At 35.9% G+C, this 19863-nt stretch overlaps 1 protein-coding gene and 1 long non-coding RNA gene across 2 annotated transcripts in view; both read right to left on the bottom strand.

Annotated features, from left to right (window-relative positions):
* The window catches only part of LOC147842240 (uncharacterized), a 1176585-nt gene that overhangs the window by 334574 nt on the left and 822148 nt on the right, over positions 1–19863 (bottom strand). The window lies entirely within an intron of this gene.
* uxs1 (UDP-glucuronate decarboxylase 1) overlaps positions 1–19863 on the bottom strand; it is a 111423-nt gene that overhangs the window by 19833 nt on the left and 71727 nt on the right. The window contains 2 exon segments of the mRNA NM_173242.2: positions 8846–8889; positions 10011–10130. Coding sequence (NP_775349.2) covers positions 8846–8889; positions 10011–10130 — 164 coding nt within the window.

Genomic DNA, 19863 nt, shown 5'->3' with positions numbered 1-19863 from the left:
CTCTGAGAAGGATTTAGCCAAATCTGGGAGAGATCCTGCAAGCTCTCCTTTGTCAAATGCTAGCTATATCTTTTTTTTTTACAATTCTCTGGAACATAATTAAAAATAAACTGTAAGCCCTTCTCTCTTTGTGTCATGTCCTTTGGATGCCCAAATACAGAAACAGAAGAAGCTCTGTGAAAAAGCAGTGTTTGGACGCCATTTTAGCTTTCTCTGCGATAACATTACAGCACCTCTGGCCATGCCCTTCGCTGCACTGTGTGTATGTGCGTAAGCTGAAGGATTGATGACAAACCTTAGCCCTGATGTATTTTTTCCATAAATATTTCAATAAAATTACAAAAAATTGTGTTTTTTATGATGGACAAAAATTAAGACTGAGGTCGAATTTATTTTTTAACAGATAAAAATTTCGGATTCAATGAGCAATAACCTTAAAACTGGAATATGTTTGTCAAGCTCCCTTTTCAGAATAAAGCTTTAATGATCAGCGTCATTGCTTTTTCTATATGCCAAACTACCTGTTTCCTCAGCAACTTCAGGCCCATTCAAGTCATCACACAGAGACCCCGCATGTGGAACTGGACGTTTGATGCTGCTTGAACAGCTGTCACTAACTGTGTGAAAGAATCCATCCTTTTTAAAAGATTCTGTTATAAGAGAAGCAGACACTATGTTTATTTTACTATCCTGATAAGATGCCCGCTAGAGAGCCTTGAAGTAGATAAGTATTCTTTTTGTATGTGTGTGTTCGTCATCACTGGAGACATGAAGACAAGCTGAATTGAACTTATGCTCATCCTGACCACAGAAATATCTGCCTGTTATGTCTGACTTTCGTATGCTTGGCGCCTAATCAGTGGAGATATTGGTCGGAATTGTACACACATATGGAAATGTTCTAAGACTATTCGTGTTTTAACCAATCAGGCTAAAACACCTATACGTTTGACGCAGTTAGTGACGCATTTTAGAGTGTGATTGTTGTTGCTTTTAGATTGTAAGCATTGATTGAAGATTTTGAAGCTGCCTTCTGATGCTGAAAATGCTAAATATTCTCAGTGAACTCTCTTTGATTGATTCTTTGACTTCGGCTCTTTTTAATCTAACAGAGAGGTCATTTTTGTTTAGAAACTGTCAATTCTGTTAGCTGGAGAAATTTTAAGAAATTCTAACTTACAGTTGTAGTCAGAATTATTAGCGCCCCTTCTATTTATTTTTTAGATATTTCCCAAATTATGTTTAACAGAGCAAGAAAATTTTCACAGTATATCGGACAATATTTTTTCCTCTGGAGAAAGTCTTATTTTTTTTATTTTGGCTAGAATAAAAACGTTTTTTAATTTTTAAAACCATTTTAGGTGGGTAATTTAATTTAAGTCAAGTCAAGTGAAGTTAAGTTTTGGGGACAATGGGACAATTTTTCAATCAGGGCTATGTAGTTTTGCAATAATAATAAGAAAAATAATAATAAGACATATAAACGTTGATTTTGATAGTTTATTAATCCTTTACTAACTCATTCTAAATGATCCTAAAAACCCTCAACTATTCATAAATACAAATGGTTTGTAAATAATGCGATACTTAACTTAGTAATGAAAAATAAATCATTAACAAAGAATGAAAGTACAATTATTAAGCACATTTAAAATATGTTTGTAAGTCAAGAATAGAGCATTTGTAGCTGCAGTTATAAACTGCTTACTAACGCTTATTAATGTAGAGTTAATGATTAACAGATAATGAATTGACTATTTGCTAATGCTTAATAAATGATTTATAAGTGTTTATAGTGTAGTTAGTATAAAATGTTACCAAACAAGCTTAGATTAGCCAACCTGTCAGGTTTTAGACCATATGGGGCACAGCATGTGTATTTGGATATAGCTCAGTTTTTTGAGCACACTTCGTTATTATTGTTCATTTATTCGTTTGCTGGAAATTAGAACTGAAGAATTTAGAAATAGTTTTGAAACAAATCTTAGCGCTTGACAACAACAACAAAAAATTATGTAAGCTAATGGATGTCGGCGCATACAACACGTTTCCCTATCCACGAGAGTGAAAGTGAAAGTAAAGAATGAGGAGGCTCATCTCTCATTCTCACGCTGGAGATGCTCTGTTTAACTGTTTTTTTTCCGCTAGAAAAGCATTCAGTTTTTCCACTTATAAAGTCCGCCATGTAAATAGCAAATGCACTATGGCGGGACGCAACTGACTCTTAAAGGGAATGGGAGATGAGACTCTGATTGGTTTATTCTCAAAACACACCTATAACTCATTAAAAGAATAAGCTCAACCCTGATAGACAATGTGCTGCAGCACAATGCAGATTTTTTCCGTTGTTAAAATAGCAAAAGTGGATTCAGACACGCCCTTAATGCTTTTGCGCCCTGTGCTTTGGACTGTCAAATAAGAGCCCATGGTGTTTATAAAGATTATAAAGATATGCTTTTAAGCTAGTCAAAACAGAAAGTGTTTGGGTCATTCTAACACGTAGAGGCAAATGCAGAGAACTTCCCTGCTCCTCCCTCTTAAATCAAAGACAACAAATAGTGGCTGGTCAATGAACCCCAAATATGGCGGGATTAGGTCTGAAAGAAGTGACTGTGCCAGACCATTTAATGCTTTAAAGGGCCATGAATCCCCCTCCTTTCAGCAGGGGGTTTTCACACCTCTACTTTGGAAAAAGTCAGAAAAGTGGGCGTGTCCAGCTCTGTTTAGGGGCGAGTGTCGGAGGAACTAAAGTAAGATGATGTGGGAGTGTCTATTTGGGCACGCGCGAGTTTCAGAGTCAAAATACACACACACACACACAGGAGAAAGTGATGGTGTTTAACCTACATGGACATCTGTAGTCGAATTATTTGGCAAATTATTAAATGGTGGACTTTAACTGCAGTTTGGCTCTTTCATTCAGGGAATTCATTCATGCCCCTTGCGACAAACAAGATTTTGGATTCGAGGAACTGCTCAAAGCGTGTATTTTTCATGCAATGTTTGATACCGCACGGCGAATGAGAAAAAAAAAACCCTCCGCATTTCCCGGAAACTTAGATGCACACGGCAGGTAGCGTCAGAAAGCCGCGTGTGTTATTCCGGTCACTAAATGCGGTGAAAACCCTACACGAGGTTAAAGTTTGGTTGTGGTGCTAACATGTTTACACTCGGTGCAATAGTTAACTTAGTTCGATACAAACAAACTGAATAAACAAAGAGCACTGGTCGCTCACTTACCAAATCTGTAGAGACAGGACAATCACCAGCAACTAGAGCTGCGTCTTATTAAGAGGAGACTACAAGCGAATCCGGATCTCAGCGTTTGCAGATGAGAACAGCTCTCAGGTAAACAATAATCCTCCTTAGACACGTAAGTTAAGTTATTGTTGTCGAGCGTCGCGTACACTGTTAATCCACACGTGAGTTTGAGCTTTCACAGAGAGAAAATGAAAACAAAACTTAACGGCAGCAAACTATAAAAGCAACACTTCACGCTTGTTTTGCCAACACAACGTGGCGTCTCTGTCGTCTAAACACTGTGACAGTAATGAATATTAATGAAGTTGCACAATAGAGCGCGCTGATTGGTTTGAACCAAGCCTTACTCATGCATTAATGCAACACACTGTAAGACATAATAAGACACACTCTGGCACAGATGCCCAGTCTGCACGCTGGAATACAACGCTATTATGTCATGACCGTGACACAGCTTCAAAAATTCGTTTCAAACCGGAAGTACGAATTTGCTTGAAATAACACAAAAACAACCAATTTACACTTTTTAGTGGATTATAAGTGTCCTAATAGTGTTTTTAGCAGTGTGGGACACATATACGACTATCAACAGCTCAAAAAATGTGTTTTGGTGTTTCGTGACCCTTTAAAAACTAAGGTCAAGTATAAATGCGTAATATGGCTTATTATACACCTTCATTCGCTGGACATCTGTATTTACTGCTCATACAAGAATCTCTTGGATATCATAAGCAAGAGTCCAAAAACCATTAATAACTGATGAACTTGCTCACACCAAGGAGCAAGCGCATTATCAGTCTGTGAGCAAACAACGCAGCATTTGAAATCAAAACAGTTCAGCCTTTGAAATACCTTCAATGCAATTACCAGAAAGCATTAGTAATCCCATCAAAAGCAGACCTCCGTCCTTGAAAACGCCATGGAGCAATCTGTCAGAAAAGTCTGTTTTTTCCCCCAAGGTTCATTTCATTAAGACAAACGACGGCACTGTGCTGATGCAGGCAAACTCATTTTAATATATTTTTTTTTTGTTTGTTGACGCGTTTCATTTTCGGGCCAGATGGCCTTTTTCTCTCTTATCATTCACATGCACAATAACATTAAAATATAAACGAGGGGATGATAAAACAGATGGAAACAGAAAGAAAAAAAAGGGCAGATGGTTTGTTGCGTGATTTTGTGCTAATGGCATTAGATTCTTTTTAAATCATGTTGCATATTCCTAAAGAACAAGCACATAGAATCTGTTATTTGCTTTTTTTTTTTTAAAGCCTACTTTAAAGATGGTCAACAAATCCTCTCTAAAGACTGCAAATGCCTTGAAGGTCTAGAGAATTGAAGCTTTTAGTTAACCACGTTGAGACATTTTTTGTGTGTTCCATGTCATTTATGGGCATGAGTGAACATCCATTATAAGCCAATGATAATGTTTTATACAGTCCCTCTTTCATATTTTTTTTATAGTACTGATTTGTTTTTGAACATAAGTGCTGTGATTTACACTTACTGGCCACTTTATTAGGTACATCTGTCTAACTGTTCATTAACGCAAAGATTAGGCATGTGGACATGGTCAAGACGATCTGCTGTAGTTCAAACCGAACATCAAAATGGGGGAAGAAAGGTGAATTAAGTGACTTTGAATGTGGAATGTTTGTTGGCGCCAGACCGGCTGATCTGAGAATTTCTGAAAGTGCTGATCTACTTGGATTTTAATTGCACAACCATCTCTAGGGTTTAAAAAGAGAAAATATCCATTGAGGTGCAGTTCTGTGGGCTCAAATGTTTTGTTGATGCCAGAGGTCAGAAAAGAAGACTACTTCAAGCTGATAGAAAAGCAAAAGTAGCTCAAATAACTACTCGTTACAACCGAGATCTGCAGAACAAACACAAAACCCGTCCAACCTTGAGTCAGATGGGCTACAGCAGCAGAAGACCACACTGGCTGCCACTCCTGTCAGCTAAGAACAGGAAACTGAGGCTACAATTCTCACAGGCTCACCAAAATTGGACAATAGAGGACTGGAAAAACATTGCCTGGTCTGATGTGTCTTAAAGTGCTTTTGTTTCGGAACCTGTCTTGTTTGTCAAGTTAGTTACGGTTTGTTTGGCATATGTGAATCCAGCAATAGCACTCGGATCCGCGCCAATTCAATCGGTCTGAGATCGCCTGAATGAGGTGGTCTCAACTTGATTGAAACGAACTCTGGAGCGGATCAATTGTAGTGAGAAAGCAGTGGATTCGTGCCCGGCTATATCACAGTGTATTATGGATATGTAATAGGCATATATGACTATAAGAAGAGAGAATTATGAGTAGGGTGAGATATCATTCCAGTAAATGTGCATTTCGTGTCTAATACGAAAGTGAAAGCATGCTGAACTATAAACGAGACCTGTTTATCCGTTAGGAACATTAACCGAACTGCAGTCTAACCAAGGGGTACGCATGAGCGAGTCTATCTTCTGATTTATATCTGGTGTCTACATCTGTGGGTGTCACCTTTCAAAATTAAGGCGGGGCTTTTTGATTATAATGTCTTATTGCGCATCGACATGAATTAAAATAAGAACGCGTGACAGCTGAGCTCTGCAAAATAAACCATGAAACTCTGACCAATGTAAGGAGAGTTTACTCACACGTGACTTGTTTTAGCTCTTTTGGTCCGTTAAGAAACTTTACCGTGTGAAAACGAACCACACCAAGAACAAAGAGCAACACTGTAACAATTTTAATCCCTGTTTCGGAACAACTGAATCGATTCACAGGTGTGAAAGCACCCTCAATTTCAGTTGCGACATTCAGATAATAGAGTCCGAATTTGGCATCAACAACATGAAGTCATGGATCTATCCTGCCTTGTATCAACGGTTTAGGCTGCTGGTGGTTTTGTAATGGTTCGGGGGATATTTTCTTAGCACACTTTGGGCCGATTACTACCAATTGAGGATCGTGTCACACAGCCAACCTCCGTATTGTTGCTGACCATGTTCATCTCTTTATGACTACGCTGTACTCATCTTCTGATGGCTACTTCCAGAAGCAGGATAACGCGCCATATCAGAAAGTGCGAATCATCCCAGACTGGTTTCTCCAACATGCCAATGAGTTCACTGCACTCAAATAGCCTTCACAGTCTCCAGATCTCAATCCAACAGAGCACCTTTGGGATGGTGGAATGGGAGATTTGCATCATGGATGTGCAGCTGACTAATCTGCAACAACTGCGGGATGCTATCACGTCAATACGGACCCAGTATCAATTGGAATATTCCTAGTACCTTGTCGAATCTATGCCATGAAGGTTTAAGGCAGTTCTGAAGGCAAAACGGGGTCCAACACGATACTAGAAAGGTATCCCTAATAAAGTGGCCAGTGAGTGTATATTCCAAAGCAACTTGTAGAATGCAAAAAAGCAAATGCAAAGCTCTCCCTTTCTCTGGTCACCCCTAAAAACCTGTTTTTTTTTTCTTAGCCACATTTTAAATGTCAAAACAAGGCAAATATATTTGTATACAAGTAGCTACACTTTTATTCATGATTACTTTAATTTAAAAGAAGGTCAAAGTGAAAAACACTACTTTCATGCTGAAGAAGAGGTGGAGTGAGTCCAGTTTATGCTGAAATACAGCTTCCAGCTCATTGATTGAATTCTGCACATCCGAAATCCACTCATCACAACCAGCAAAAAAAGTAAATAAGAGAATCCTATTATTACACATCCCTTGTAAGAGGTTTTCTGCAGTGTTCAGCCAGCTTTCATAATTACAACAGAAGTGCAAACTCTGTGAACTGGTTGACAGCTCCATTCATAGTTATTTGAGTGCTTCTTGCTTTAAAATTGCTTTATATGCTTGTTATCATGCTGGTAAGAAGACCGTTTGACATTTACACAATGCAAAGTGAAGTGTCTGACGCACATCAGATTAGAAGCCTGCCACATCGTGACACTTCTTTAAATTTTAAATATTACTTTCAATGAGCATATGCGTAATAAGCAACAAATAAAAACAATGTTTAGCATTTTAAAGACGCTACCTGCTTTAAGAAAATCAACTGCATTAAAATGATGCAAATTTACATTATAAAACTGATTTGTAATAATTTTGAGCACAACGTGGGCTCAAAAATGGTTCCAGATGGGCCAGGTGCAACCCACGGACCACCTGTTGACCACCCTTGACGTAGACCATTGTGACTTATCTGTGAGCATTTTGAACTGGTGCAACATACTGCTAGAAAATGGTGTATTTGTTTTGCTGCATTTCTGCAATATTTCGACATTATTCACATACACAGTTAAAGTCAGAATTATTAGCCCCCCTGAATAACTAGACCCCCTGTTGATTTTTTCCCCCAATTTCTGTTTAACAGAGAGCAGATTTCTTCAACACATTTCTAAACATAATAGTTTTAATAACTCATTTCTAATAACTGATTTATTTCATCTTTGACATGATGACAGTAAATAAATAATATCTGACTAGATATTTTTCAAGACACTTCTATACGGCTTAAAGTGACATTTAAAGGCTTAACTAGAGCTAGGCAGGTTAGGGTAATTAGGCAAGTTATTGTATAACAATGGTTTGTTCTGTAGACAGCCGGAAACAAAAATGCTTAAGGGGGCTAATAATTCTTCCTTAAAATGATGTTTAAAAATTTAAAAACTGCTTTTATTCTAGCCGAAATAAAACAAGTAAGACTTTCTCAAGAAGGAAAAATATTATCAGACATACTGCAGAGCTCAACAATAAGGACTACCCGGTGGCCCGGGGCCAGTGTGAAAGACACTCGGGACAGTAGACAGGATTGTTACTGGCCCCTATCGGCCAGTAACTTTGAGCACATTTTTTTTTTTTTTTTTGTAACCTGGTAACAACCAGTACAGCGAAAACATGGCAACATGGCGACAAAATTAAACAATGAGGCTAAAAGAAAACGTCTGTTTCTAAAGTCTTAGAAGCAGACAATTACATGGGAACAAAATTAAGAAACTGAAATAAAAAAAAAAATAAATAAAAAAACAGTTGTCAGTTTGGCAAGCCATTTTTATAAAAATTATTTCGAATTGCAATAAAATACCAGCACATTTTTCATACTGCTCTTTCATTTGCATAAAATCTAGAATTTTGCTCATTATACATTTATTGACATATTTAAAATGTTTAAATTCTAGATTCACAGGCATAATTTTGCCAGTATTTAAAATATGTGGCTAAGAAATAGCTATTAACTTTTTAGTTTTTTTTTTTTTTTTGGTGGACCCAGTGAAAATTTTGGCAGGGCAAGTAAAAATCTCAACCAATGGCCCGATCGGACCCGTTTAAAAAATCCTTAGCATTGAACCCTGTGCTGTGAAAATTTCCTTGCTATGTTAAACATCATTTGGGAAATAATTAAAAAATAAAAAAAAATCAAAGGCGGGGGGGGGGAGGGGTTTGGGGGGGGTTGGAAGGGGGGTGGGGTGTGGGGGGGGCTAATAATTCTGACTTTAGCTTTATATATTATGTGCTATTGGATGGAATGGAATAAATAAAAAACTCAATCACGCATCAATTTTAGTTTCATATCAGTGCTTACCTCACATATTGGAAAGCTCTTGTTTGAGACCCTGAACCGTAGACCTAAAAAGATATGCAGGAGAAACACAGTCAGAATCGCAATCAAGAGTCATCAGAGCAAATGCAGTAAAAGAAGCAGCTACAGAGAGACTGAGGAAGAGTTCAGGAATGTCTGAAATGGTCATGCGAGTTGAAGTTTTAATAATAATGAAGCAAGAATATAATCTATAAACTTAAATATTCGGTTACTATATACTACTATATGTCCCAGGAGCTAGTTTTGTATTTCTTTTTTTTTTTTCATTGTATTATTTGAAGGTTTGGCGAAGCAGTGGCGCAGTAGGTAGTGCTGTTGCCTCACAGGTAGAAGGGTCGATCCTCGGCTCAGTTGGCGTTTCTGTGTGGAGTTTGCATGTTCTCCCTGCGTTCGCGTGGGTTTCCTCCGGGTGCCCCGGTTTCACTCAAAGTCCAAAGACAAGCGGTACAGGTGAACTGGGTAGGCTAAATTGTCCATAGTGTATGAGTGTGTGTGAATGGGTGTTTGTGGATAATTTGGCATTTCCTTCCGCTGTGGCGACCCCGGATTAATAAAGGGACTAAGCCAACAAGGAAATGAATGAATGAATGAACTGACGCGAGTATGTCACGTGACCATGACAAAATGGCGGATGTAGTACATCCGAATTCCATTCATACTTTTCACATTTATACTCTATAGAACAGACTTTTCTAATGGCTGAGTAGTACATTTAAATTCAATTGCAATGCCTACTGAGTAGTAGGCGGTTTCAGACGCAGCTTTACTCTTGGTAATATCAAGTCATGACAAAAACAGTGTAAGGCTATGATTAATTCTTTATGTCAAGTTGTCATAACAGACATCTCAACAATGTCAAAAACGGCATAAGTGAGCTAATGACACTTAATGACAGTTGTCATAAGCATGCCCAAAATCTCCTTTGTATTCACGTGTCATGTCATGATAATAAAGGTGTCATATCAGTCTTACGAGCACCCCTTCAAGCTAACTGCTACCAAACCAATTGTCACCAGGCCACAATCTGAAGTGTGTCTGTGTAAAGCTGAAATGAGAAATGTGTGATTGAGAGTTGGTGTAACAGAGGTAGAAGGTGAACTTAATACTGTATTCAGCTCATTATTTTAACGAGGTGTAAAGGTCTTACCGTCAGTGCCTCTCCTTGCAAAGCCTGCAGGATGAAATTGCTGACCACTCGCCCGTCGTTCATGTGCATGCGAGACCCGAAGGTGTTGAAGATGCGAGCCACTCGCACCTCCACTCCTTCCTGTGACACACATGCAAACCTCATCAACACCATTCTCTTTAAGGCATGCGTTAATTATCCAGTGAACGTGCAGACAATTCGTATTCTCAAATCAATACCTTCCAGGTTTCATTCAATAATTTGAAGCCATGAATCAAAATAGTTTTAATTACTCCTAATTTAACAGCAGCATCATGCATAGTGAGAGAATTTTTTTGCTTGAGCTTATTTTCAACATTTTTAAACACATTTTCGCCATTCAAACCCATCTGATTTTCAATAAGCAGAGTGAATATGCAAAAAACCTCCCTGAAAGTAAATACAGAATGAATAAATGATGACATAATTTGTTTGTGTATATGTGTATGTGTGTGAGAGAGAGAGAGAAGGAGAGAGAGACATCTTTTTAACACTTATTTATGATAATAATTGAAGTAATATTATAATGTCTATCTGTTTATAACATAATCAAGTAAGTTTAAAGCTCCCTTAAGTGACTAACACTATCTTCATACATGTTTTTTTAGAAACCTTTGTATTTTTGCGATGCCGTGGCTGAACTACAGCATACACTACCATGACAATGATCTCCTCAGCGCTGATTATGTGATTTATTCAGTGTGAAATGTTACCAGTGTGACTTCCTTTGTGTCACAGTTCGTCACCTTAGAATTGTAAGGTTCTATCTGACTTTTTTGTCAAAATTGAGTTGTTCACTTGTTCTTATTAAATGAAGTTTCACAAACTAATTTTGAGAGGAGCACGTGATATGATTGACTGCAGCTGGCCACTCATCTACACTCATTGGCTAGCCAATCGGATTGATCCAAACTCACTATAAGTAACCTAGCTAAGAATTACTCCCTTATCTTCGTTTTCAGAAAAAAAACCCATCCACCCCTTCTCCTCCTTTCCTCTTTTGCCGAGGGGAGCTCTCTCGAGAACACCTGACCTTGTTCTCCCCTCACATGCTTTATGGACCTGGCGGGAGCCCTGGGCTTAACTATCTCCGAGCTCAGGGTTCTCTCCCGGGACAGCATGCCAAACCTGCTAACTTGCTAACAAGTTGTCAAACAGTATCTAAGTGTGAACTCTTGAAATGACTTATGAATGAAATCAGCTTTCTTTGTCATTTCGCCGGGCTGCTCCATTGACAGCGGGAAAGAAAGACAAAATCACACAAAATCAGAGACGAATAAATAATGAAAAGACACACAAAATTGAAAAGAAACATGAAACTCAAAAGATGTGTGTAAATGTGATGATTTAGAAGCATTTTTTTGACATTTAGATTAAATGTTAAATTTGAAATTGTTAAAAAAGAAACAGCTATTAAAAAAATAAAAAAAAAAAATATATATATATAAAAAAAAAAAAAAAAAAAAATATATATATATATATATATATATATATATATATATATATATATATATATTAAATGTGAAATATTTTATTTGTGTATATATAGTCAGTGAAACATTTTTCAGTGTTTATTAAACTCATTTGCTTATAGTCTGTTTTCTTTTAAAGTCTTTAAATTTGATATTAAGCCTTGAAGGATAAATACTTAATGTAATTCATAGGGCAAATAATCCAATAAATACAATTCTATAATTCATATAAAGCATAAAATGTAATAAATATTAACATATTGATTTGATAAAATTAACAGCTGCACTGGACAAAATACTTAGCCCAGCCTTGTATGATTAATGTGAACAAGAAAAAATATTCATCCTAAAACATTAAAAAAAAAAAGTCATAGAAAGCAAAAATTTTACTTTCTCAAGCATCAACATAATTTAACAACACCAAAATATTTATTTTTTGATTGTATTTCTAGAAAAGTAATGCTTTAATGAATGATCTGCCAGACAGAACCTTATAATTCCAAGCGGAAAATGACTTTTAAGAATTAGAAGCTTTTATCTGTATTTACTGTGGTTTTTTACTCCAATTTGCAAATGTAAGAGAACTTTGATAATTTACATGTAAAGTACATTTAGGGTCTCTGTCACGTTAATGTATGTAAGAGAACTGTTACACACATGTTGTTTGCTATATGGAATGCAAAAACTTTGAAGCTCAATACCGAAAATCATTCAGAACGCAGATAGAACCTTATAATTCCAAGGTGACGATTTATTACCATATGAAAGCATTTACATTCATATATGCTGCCCCACAAAAGCACCAGCTGATACTTTTCCTAAGATCCTGAAAATAAAATAACTAGAAAACATTTAAGTACAACACGAGTTGTAGATCTGTGACAAACTAACACTCAGCAATAACGTTAATGAGTTTTAATATTCATTAATTAGATCACAAACCTGCAATTTGTTTGGGCGTGCTGTGATTCTGTGCTTCTAAACGTATTTATGATTTAAATGTTTGTTTTGTGTTGTGTCTGGTTTGGACAGTCAAACTGCTTATTTCTGAAATCTTATGGCATCAGATTTTGTAAGGAGACGGTGTAAGAGAGTGACTCTGGGTCAAGAAAGTTTGCCAATGTCTGCTTTAAAACAACCGGTAATGAAAACCAAAACTATGTAAAAAGACCAAAACACATGGTGCATTTAAAAAACAAAACACAAATCAAACGAAAGATCACGAGACGAAAAATCGAAGACAGGACAAAAAAAGTCAACAATTAAAGCGGTTTCTTTCTGCTTCACTTGCATTTTCATTCAAAGCAACTGCAAGAATAAGAGCATTTCCACACTCGTGTGTTTTGGAAACTCCTATGACCCACAAAGCCATAGAGTCCACAATTTAGAAGGAATTTTAAACATGATTTATAGTCGTGTCTGCACAAAAAGTCATCTCTGTACAATCTAGGACAAGACAAAATATTATAACACCCTTTATTTTTAAATCAGTTCCCTTGAGCAGGGCAGTGTTCTAACTAAAATAAGGCCCGTGTAATTACAGGAGTTTTTAATGCACTTCATAGATTGAAGCAAGATTTGTATTATCTAATATAACAGGGAAAATATGCTATAACTGCAAAATGCATACATACTATATCAGCTACATCAATCAAAGGTAGGTCGTGTCATGTAAAACATGTACTGTGCACACATTAAACAATGGCCTTGATTCAATGCATGAGAGAAGTTGTGAATGTAACAGGAATTGTTGAGGCTTTAGATTCAGGTGTTCTATAATTAACTCTGTGGACATGAATTAAAACATGACAACTTTCATAAATATCACTATAAAGGAAGGATGGGAGGAAAAACTGTAAACCAAGGACAACAGAAGGACAATAACTGCTCAAGCTGCCTTTTAGCAAGGAAATGTACATGATTGCAAGGGTTTTATGTGATTGGACATGTTGTGTGTGTGTGTGCGTATATATATATATATATATATATATATATATATATATATATATATATATATATATATATATATATAAGGATAGCACACTTTCACTGAAGTGACAAGGAAAAGAAAGGAAAGGAAAAGAAAGGTAAAGAAAATGGAGATGTGGCAAAGTACGATAACAGATACTTGGAAATTGTGCTCTGGATTTAACTAGGCTGTCTATACACAACAAAACTTGAAACTAAACTGAAATGAAACCAAATCAAAACTAAAGTGAAACTAAACTGAAATTAAATTGAAACAAAACAAAGCAAAGTGAAGCAAAGCAAAGCTAAGCAAGGTAAAAAACAAAACAAAAGTAAACTAGATTGCATTGGACTAGACAAGACTAAACTAGCTAAACAAAAGCTAATTATCATTATCTAAATGAAATAAAACAAATTAGGTAGTTTAAATAATAATTACGCACATGCAAAATCAAAAACAGTCATGCACAAGTCAGTCCACTCAAAAAGATTAGAGAAAAAAATAAAGAACAAACCAATTAAAAAGATAAGCAAAGGAACGGAAAAAAGGAAAGGAAAGTTAACACATTGGTATTTGTGGTTATGATTTAACCAGGATGTCTATAGCTACTGATAACGAAACCAAACGAAACCAAACTAAATCGAACCTAAATTAAACTAAACTGAAATAAAACTGAAAGAAAATGAAATTAAACAAAACAAACGAAACAAAGCAAACAAAACAAGATTAGACTGGACTAGACAAGATGACATTAAATGAAACTAAACTAATTAAACTAAACTAAAATATTGATTCCTTATCTAATTATAAATAATATTATGAATTAGGTTTTTATTTAAATTGAAATAATTTAAATAATTACGCACATGCAATATCAAAAAAGTACAGCACAAGTGATTCTACTAAAAAGTACAGGGTAAAAATAGGGGAAAAAAACAACTAAAGTGACAATTAAAGTGACAATTAAAGTGACAAGTAAAGTAAAGTAAATAAAGGAAAGGAAGGGAAAGGAAAGGAAAGACATACTTGGAATTTGTGCTCATGATTTAACTAGGCTGTCTATAACTACTGATGACCAAACCAAACCAAACTGAATCAAATCTGAACAAAAAATAAGCTCAAATTAAATTTAAACGAAACAAACAAAACTGAAATGAAGAAAAGCAAAGCAAAGCATTCATTTATTTTCTTTTCGGCTTAGTCCCTTTATTAATCTAAGGTCGTTACAGCGGAATGAACCGCCAATTTAGATGTATTACGGAGTGGATGCCCTTCCAGCTTCAACCCATTACTGGGATTAGACTGGACTAGCCGAGATAAAAACTAAAACTAAAAACTAAAATAAAATAAAATATTGATTCCTTATCTTATTATAAACAATACTATGAATTGGGTTTTCATTTAAATTTAAAAAATAATTACACACATGCAAAACTAAAAAAAGTCCAGCACAAGTCAATCCATTAAAAAGTGAAGGGGAAAAAAAAGAACAAATCAACTAAAGTGAGAAGGAAAGGAAGGGAAAAGAAAAAAAGGAAAGGAAACACATACTAGGAATTTGTGCTCATGATTTAACTAGGCTGTCTATAGCTACTGATAACAAAACCAAACTGAATCAAACCTAAACAAAACTGAAACTAAACTGAAAAAAAAAGCAAAACAAAGCAAAGCAAAACAAAAGTAAACTAGATTAGACTGGACTAGGGGAGATGAAAACTAAAACTATTAAAACGAAAACTAAATAAATAAAATATTGATTCCTTATGTAATTATAATACTACGAATTAGGTTTTATTTAAATTTAAATAACAATTATGCACATGCAAAACAAAACAAAAAAATCCAGCACAAGTCATTTAGCTAAAAAGTATGGGGGAAAAAAATTAAGGAAAAACAACTTAAAAAAGATCATAAGATCACTCTTAAATATGTGTGGCAAGGCCTGCCGCATTTCGACCTGAACTGTAATCTTAAAAATGCCCTGAAGCAAAACTGTGAGGCACAGATTGTAGCTATGAGAGCACAGAAAAGCGGTTTTGAAAATAAATGCTTTCCAATAGATCGAACTGGGACTAAAACAGCCTTTTTCCCCACATTGATGGGTCTCAACAATGGCAGAAAACTGTAATCGAAGGTGAGTGAAGTGTCAACTGTGGACCAAAGTAAATGTAGAGAATTGTATTGTAAGGTCAACAGAGAAAGTAGCATCCGAACAGAAACTCAATGAGTGCGGAGAATGGTGGTGATTTAACAAGGCTGAGAAGAAATCGAAGCCGGCAAATTAAGCAGAAGACAGACATGTCAGAAAACACAGTCAGATGTTAAAGGTCAAACTTTTTTTTCCACAGCCTGCTTTAATATATTTATATTTGTGAGGGATACAGATGAGATATCAGAGGAAGCAGATAACATCAAACGGGAAATATTAAAGTGGATTTAAAAGAACTCCATAGCTATTCGTGAAAATGAATCATACGCTTATGCAAGTTTGTGGAATAAACACAATATTGTCACTGACTACTACTGTTACAGTAATTATTTAACACTTATCAGGTAATATACAAATGTGAGTAGCATGCTGGAATAATCCAAAATGTATGAAATAATACTTATATTTGATAATCGTAATTGCGGATTTAAAAACGTGTATGATAAAATGACCGAATATTACATGCATTTTGCATAACACTAACATAGCCACATCAAGAGAATCCAGCAACAAATGCGAGTAGTGATACGCTAAGTATATACAATAACGAACACTATAGAAACTAGAAATATTGCAAATGTGTGAAATGTACGGCTATGCACATGGCAACTTGGCATGTGTTATACTTATTGTCTCTGATAATATTGCAATATTGTTGTTTAAATGGTGTGTACGCTGAAATTAATGTGTATGACACTGAATTTGCAACAAAAGCCGGAGAATCCAAATTAATTCACAGTAAGATATAGCCAATTTGATTGCGATACATTAGAGACAAAATTGTTGTAATGATGGGATTAACAACAGGGATCGGATCCAAACGCAGCTTTTAATACAGTAGTCAGGCAGACAAGGTTCGATATGGGAGCAGACAGTACCATGAAGATAATCCAGAGAGTAATCGATGAAAGGGTCGAGACAGGCAGCAACAGAATCATAAACAGTAGACAAACAAAGGGACAAAAAAAAATAAGACAAGACAATGAAAATGCTTAGAAATGCACTATGGGGAAATAAGACTCAGCACTGGATATGTGTGTGAATGGTTTATATATAGTCTAAGTAATTAGTGGTGACGAACTGCAGCTGTAAGTGTGTAATGGCTGATTTATACTTCTGTGTGGAGTGATTGGCGTGACCCACAGCACCTGCCTTGTGCGTAGCCGTGCATTTATACATTTGCGCGCTACGCTAGCTGGTAGTAGGTTTTTATGTTCCTCTGTGTTGATTTTTCTTTCTTGTGTGTTTTGTTTTTTCTGAACACTAAAAGGGGCTAAAAATTGCTCATTCAGAGGCGGCAACTGGCAGACGTGCAAATAATTTTAATCATAAGGTAGAAACAAGACTAAAGTTTCCATCTGGAGCCCCTTCAAGCGACTCGACACTAATAAACACTCACTCTATTGGCCTCGTGGCTCTAATCACTGCCCACACTTGTCACATCTACCAAGCCGACCGACCATACAGCTTGTGCTATGTGTCGTTGAGATGTGTAGTTACATTGTTTGAGAGGTGCATGTCAGCATCAGACCACACGCGTGTGCTTGACGCAGAAGTATAAATCAGCCTTAATCAGGAGGTGAACTGAAACTGGTGTGTGACTGCAGCGCATGATGAGGTATTTAGTTAACTAGGTTAATTAGGGTAACTAGGCAGGTTAGGGTAAAAACAAATAAGAATTTCTCCAGAAGAAAAAATATTATCAGACATACAGTAAAAAATTTCCTTGCTCTGTTAAACATAATTTGGGAAATATTTAAAAAAGAAAAATAATTCAAAGGGGGTTAATAAATCTGACTTCAATCGTATAATGTTACTTTTTTGCAACTTTTTCATTCTTCCAGCTGATGCTGCATCCTTTACAGCAGTGGTTCTCAAACCTTTCTGGTCACGCTTTCTTTAAAAGAGAACAAAGCGAGAACAAAGGAGAACAGAGTCTGTTCATAGTCTGAAAAAAAAAATATTGAGCTTAAATGACGCCAACCCAGTGACCTTGATGAGTAAGAGAGAAAACAACTGTACAGGAAAGAAAAAATATTAGATGAGAACAGAAAAAAGACAGTAATATATAGTCAGGATTCTCACACATATTAAAAAAAATAATAATTCTAAGACTTTTCCAGGACTTTTGAGTCAATTTCCATGACCTAATGTTTCATGTTATGTCTATGTATAAATTTTAAATCATAAGATAAAACAATGAACGTTTAAATTACAGCATATCGTAAAGCACGCAACAATCATTTTAAGTTTCAATTAATTTTTATATCTATGTGAAATAGATTATGCTTACACAGCACTAATGATGTGAGACCTTGTTTTTGGCCAAGAAAAGAAGAAAAAAACAACTAACCTCCATTCCAGTATATAGATATTCGTCAAACTAATTTTAGATTATGTTAATAGTTTGTTAAACTAGCAACAGTAGGTAAAACTACTTCTCTTGTAAAGCCGCGACCACACTGCGCTTTTCGCTCCATAGACTTCCATTCACAGGCATGTGAATGTGGCAGACCAGAAACGGAAGCACGTGCGATTTCACTGCATTTGAAAGTTCAAGCTTGGTGAATTCCTCCCTTAGAAGCCAATAGAAGATAATTTAAAATAAAAACTTTCAAGTATAGAGCAATCGTTTATTTTTATTAACGTCTAATCACATTGTTTAATACAACTCCTTTTCACAGCACCATACAACAGAATTTCACAAGCACAAGCTCTAGTGTTTTTTTTATGGGGGCCAGTTCACGAAAAAAAATCCCAACTGAGGGGCCGGAGAGATTTGACTTGCAATATGAGTGATGACAAAACAGCCCACATAAAGATGCCCACATTCATTTTTTCTACATTAAAACGTTAATATGTTGTATTTTGAAACTATATACTAGGCACCAAAGCAGTGCATTGCTTAAGTAGGCTTCTTCTACATTCAGACACATTCATATGTTTCAAACTGCATAACAATAAGTGATGCAAAGGTTATATATTTTGGTTGTACGATTATAGTCCAAAGAATAATCATAGCTTCACGGTTATCACCATTATTATGCATTTATTAAATTTAAAGCACTACTAGTTTAGAAAATCGCATAAAAACTGCTTATATTTGTTTATAAGTGTTGTTTGTTGCTGCTCAGTAAACAAATACAGCCTAAAATATTAATAAACCACAAACAATAGTCCATTTCTATCTTTGGACTTTAAAAAAATGAAAAAAAAAAATAATTTAAACATGAGTGATAATTTTACAATGAAAATAAATGACAGAACAATGAATAAATAAATAAAAATAAGAATAACTAAATTAACATTTACTAAATGTTATTAAATATTTGTTATGTTATTGAATTAAATTATCTGCGTTCATACATACATAATACTCACCAACACTCACATACACAATGCTCACCAATACAGCGTGAGATCGTTTCTAATGTGCCTGCATTGAAAAGATGCAATATGTCAACGGCTTGCTGCTATAGTTAATTCAATGTGCATGCGTATTGGCATAACTTTGTTTAGTTGCAGCAGCTTTTTTACTGCAACATAAATGCGGCATTAAGAAGTCTAGTGAATAAAAGCGGGGTTGATAGTGGAATCGGCTAGTCACTGCATCCTTAATAACGATATCAGTGCATTGTACAAACTTTTCTACAAACGTATCCAAATGTTTTCGACTGCTCGCTGCACTCGATTAATGTCAGGTGACTCACTCTCTGCGCAGCTTTGCTCTACAGCTCGTGCTGTATTGAATAGAAGCACATCACTTCATAACTATTGCGGTCGTTTTTTGACTGAACTAAATTTATTTTTGATGTCTTGATCACACTATTTGGATTGCCGGAACAAATTGCCTCGAGGGCCGGGTTCGGCCCGCGGGCCGCCAACTAAATAGTCCTGCTCTAGTGTGACCGCAGCTTGAATTGCTTTGGACAAAAATATCTGCTAAATGACTAAATGTAAATGTAATTTCCAGGACTTTTCCAAAACCTTGTGGGTTTTTTCTGTTTTTCCAAAACTTTTCTAAGCCTGGAAAAAGCCATGTCAAAATTCCATGGCTTTTCCAGGTTTTATGACTGTATAAACCCTGATAGTATCAGGATTCTGCCACTCTGGTCTTGTTAATTCTTGTTTTAGTGGCGGAGTCCAGACACTAGTCCTGTCATGTCTTGTGTTGTGCTTGACCTG

The sequence above is a fragment of the Danio rerio genome, chromosome 9 (genome assembly GCF_052040795.2).
Source record: "Danio rerio strain M-AB ecotype USA chromosome 9, GRCz13ab, whole genome shotgun sequence".
Taxonomy (NCBI): domain Eukaryota; kingdom Metazoa; phylum Chordata; class Actinopteri; order Cypriniformes; family Danionidae; genus Danio; species Danio rerio.
The sequence above is the reverse complement of the archived record's forward strand: the minus strand, read 5'-3'. Positions and strand labels throughout refer to the sequence as shown.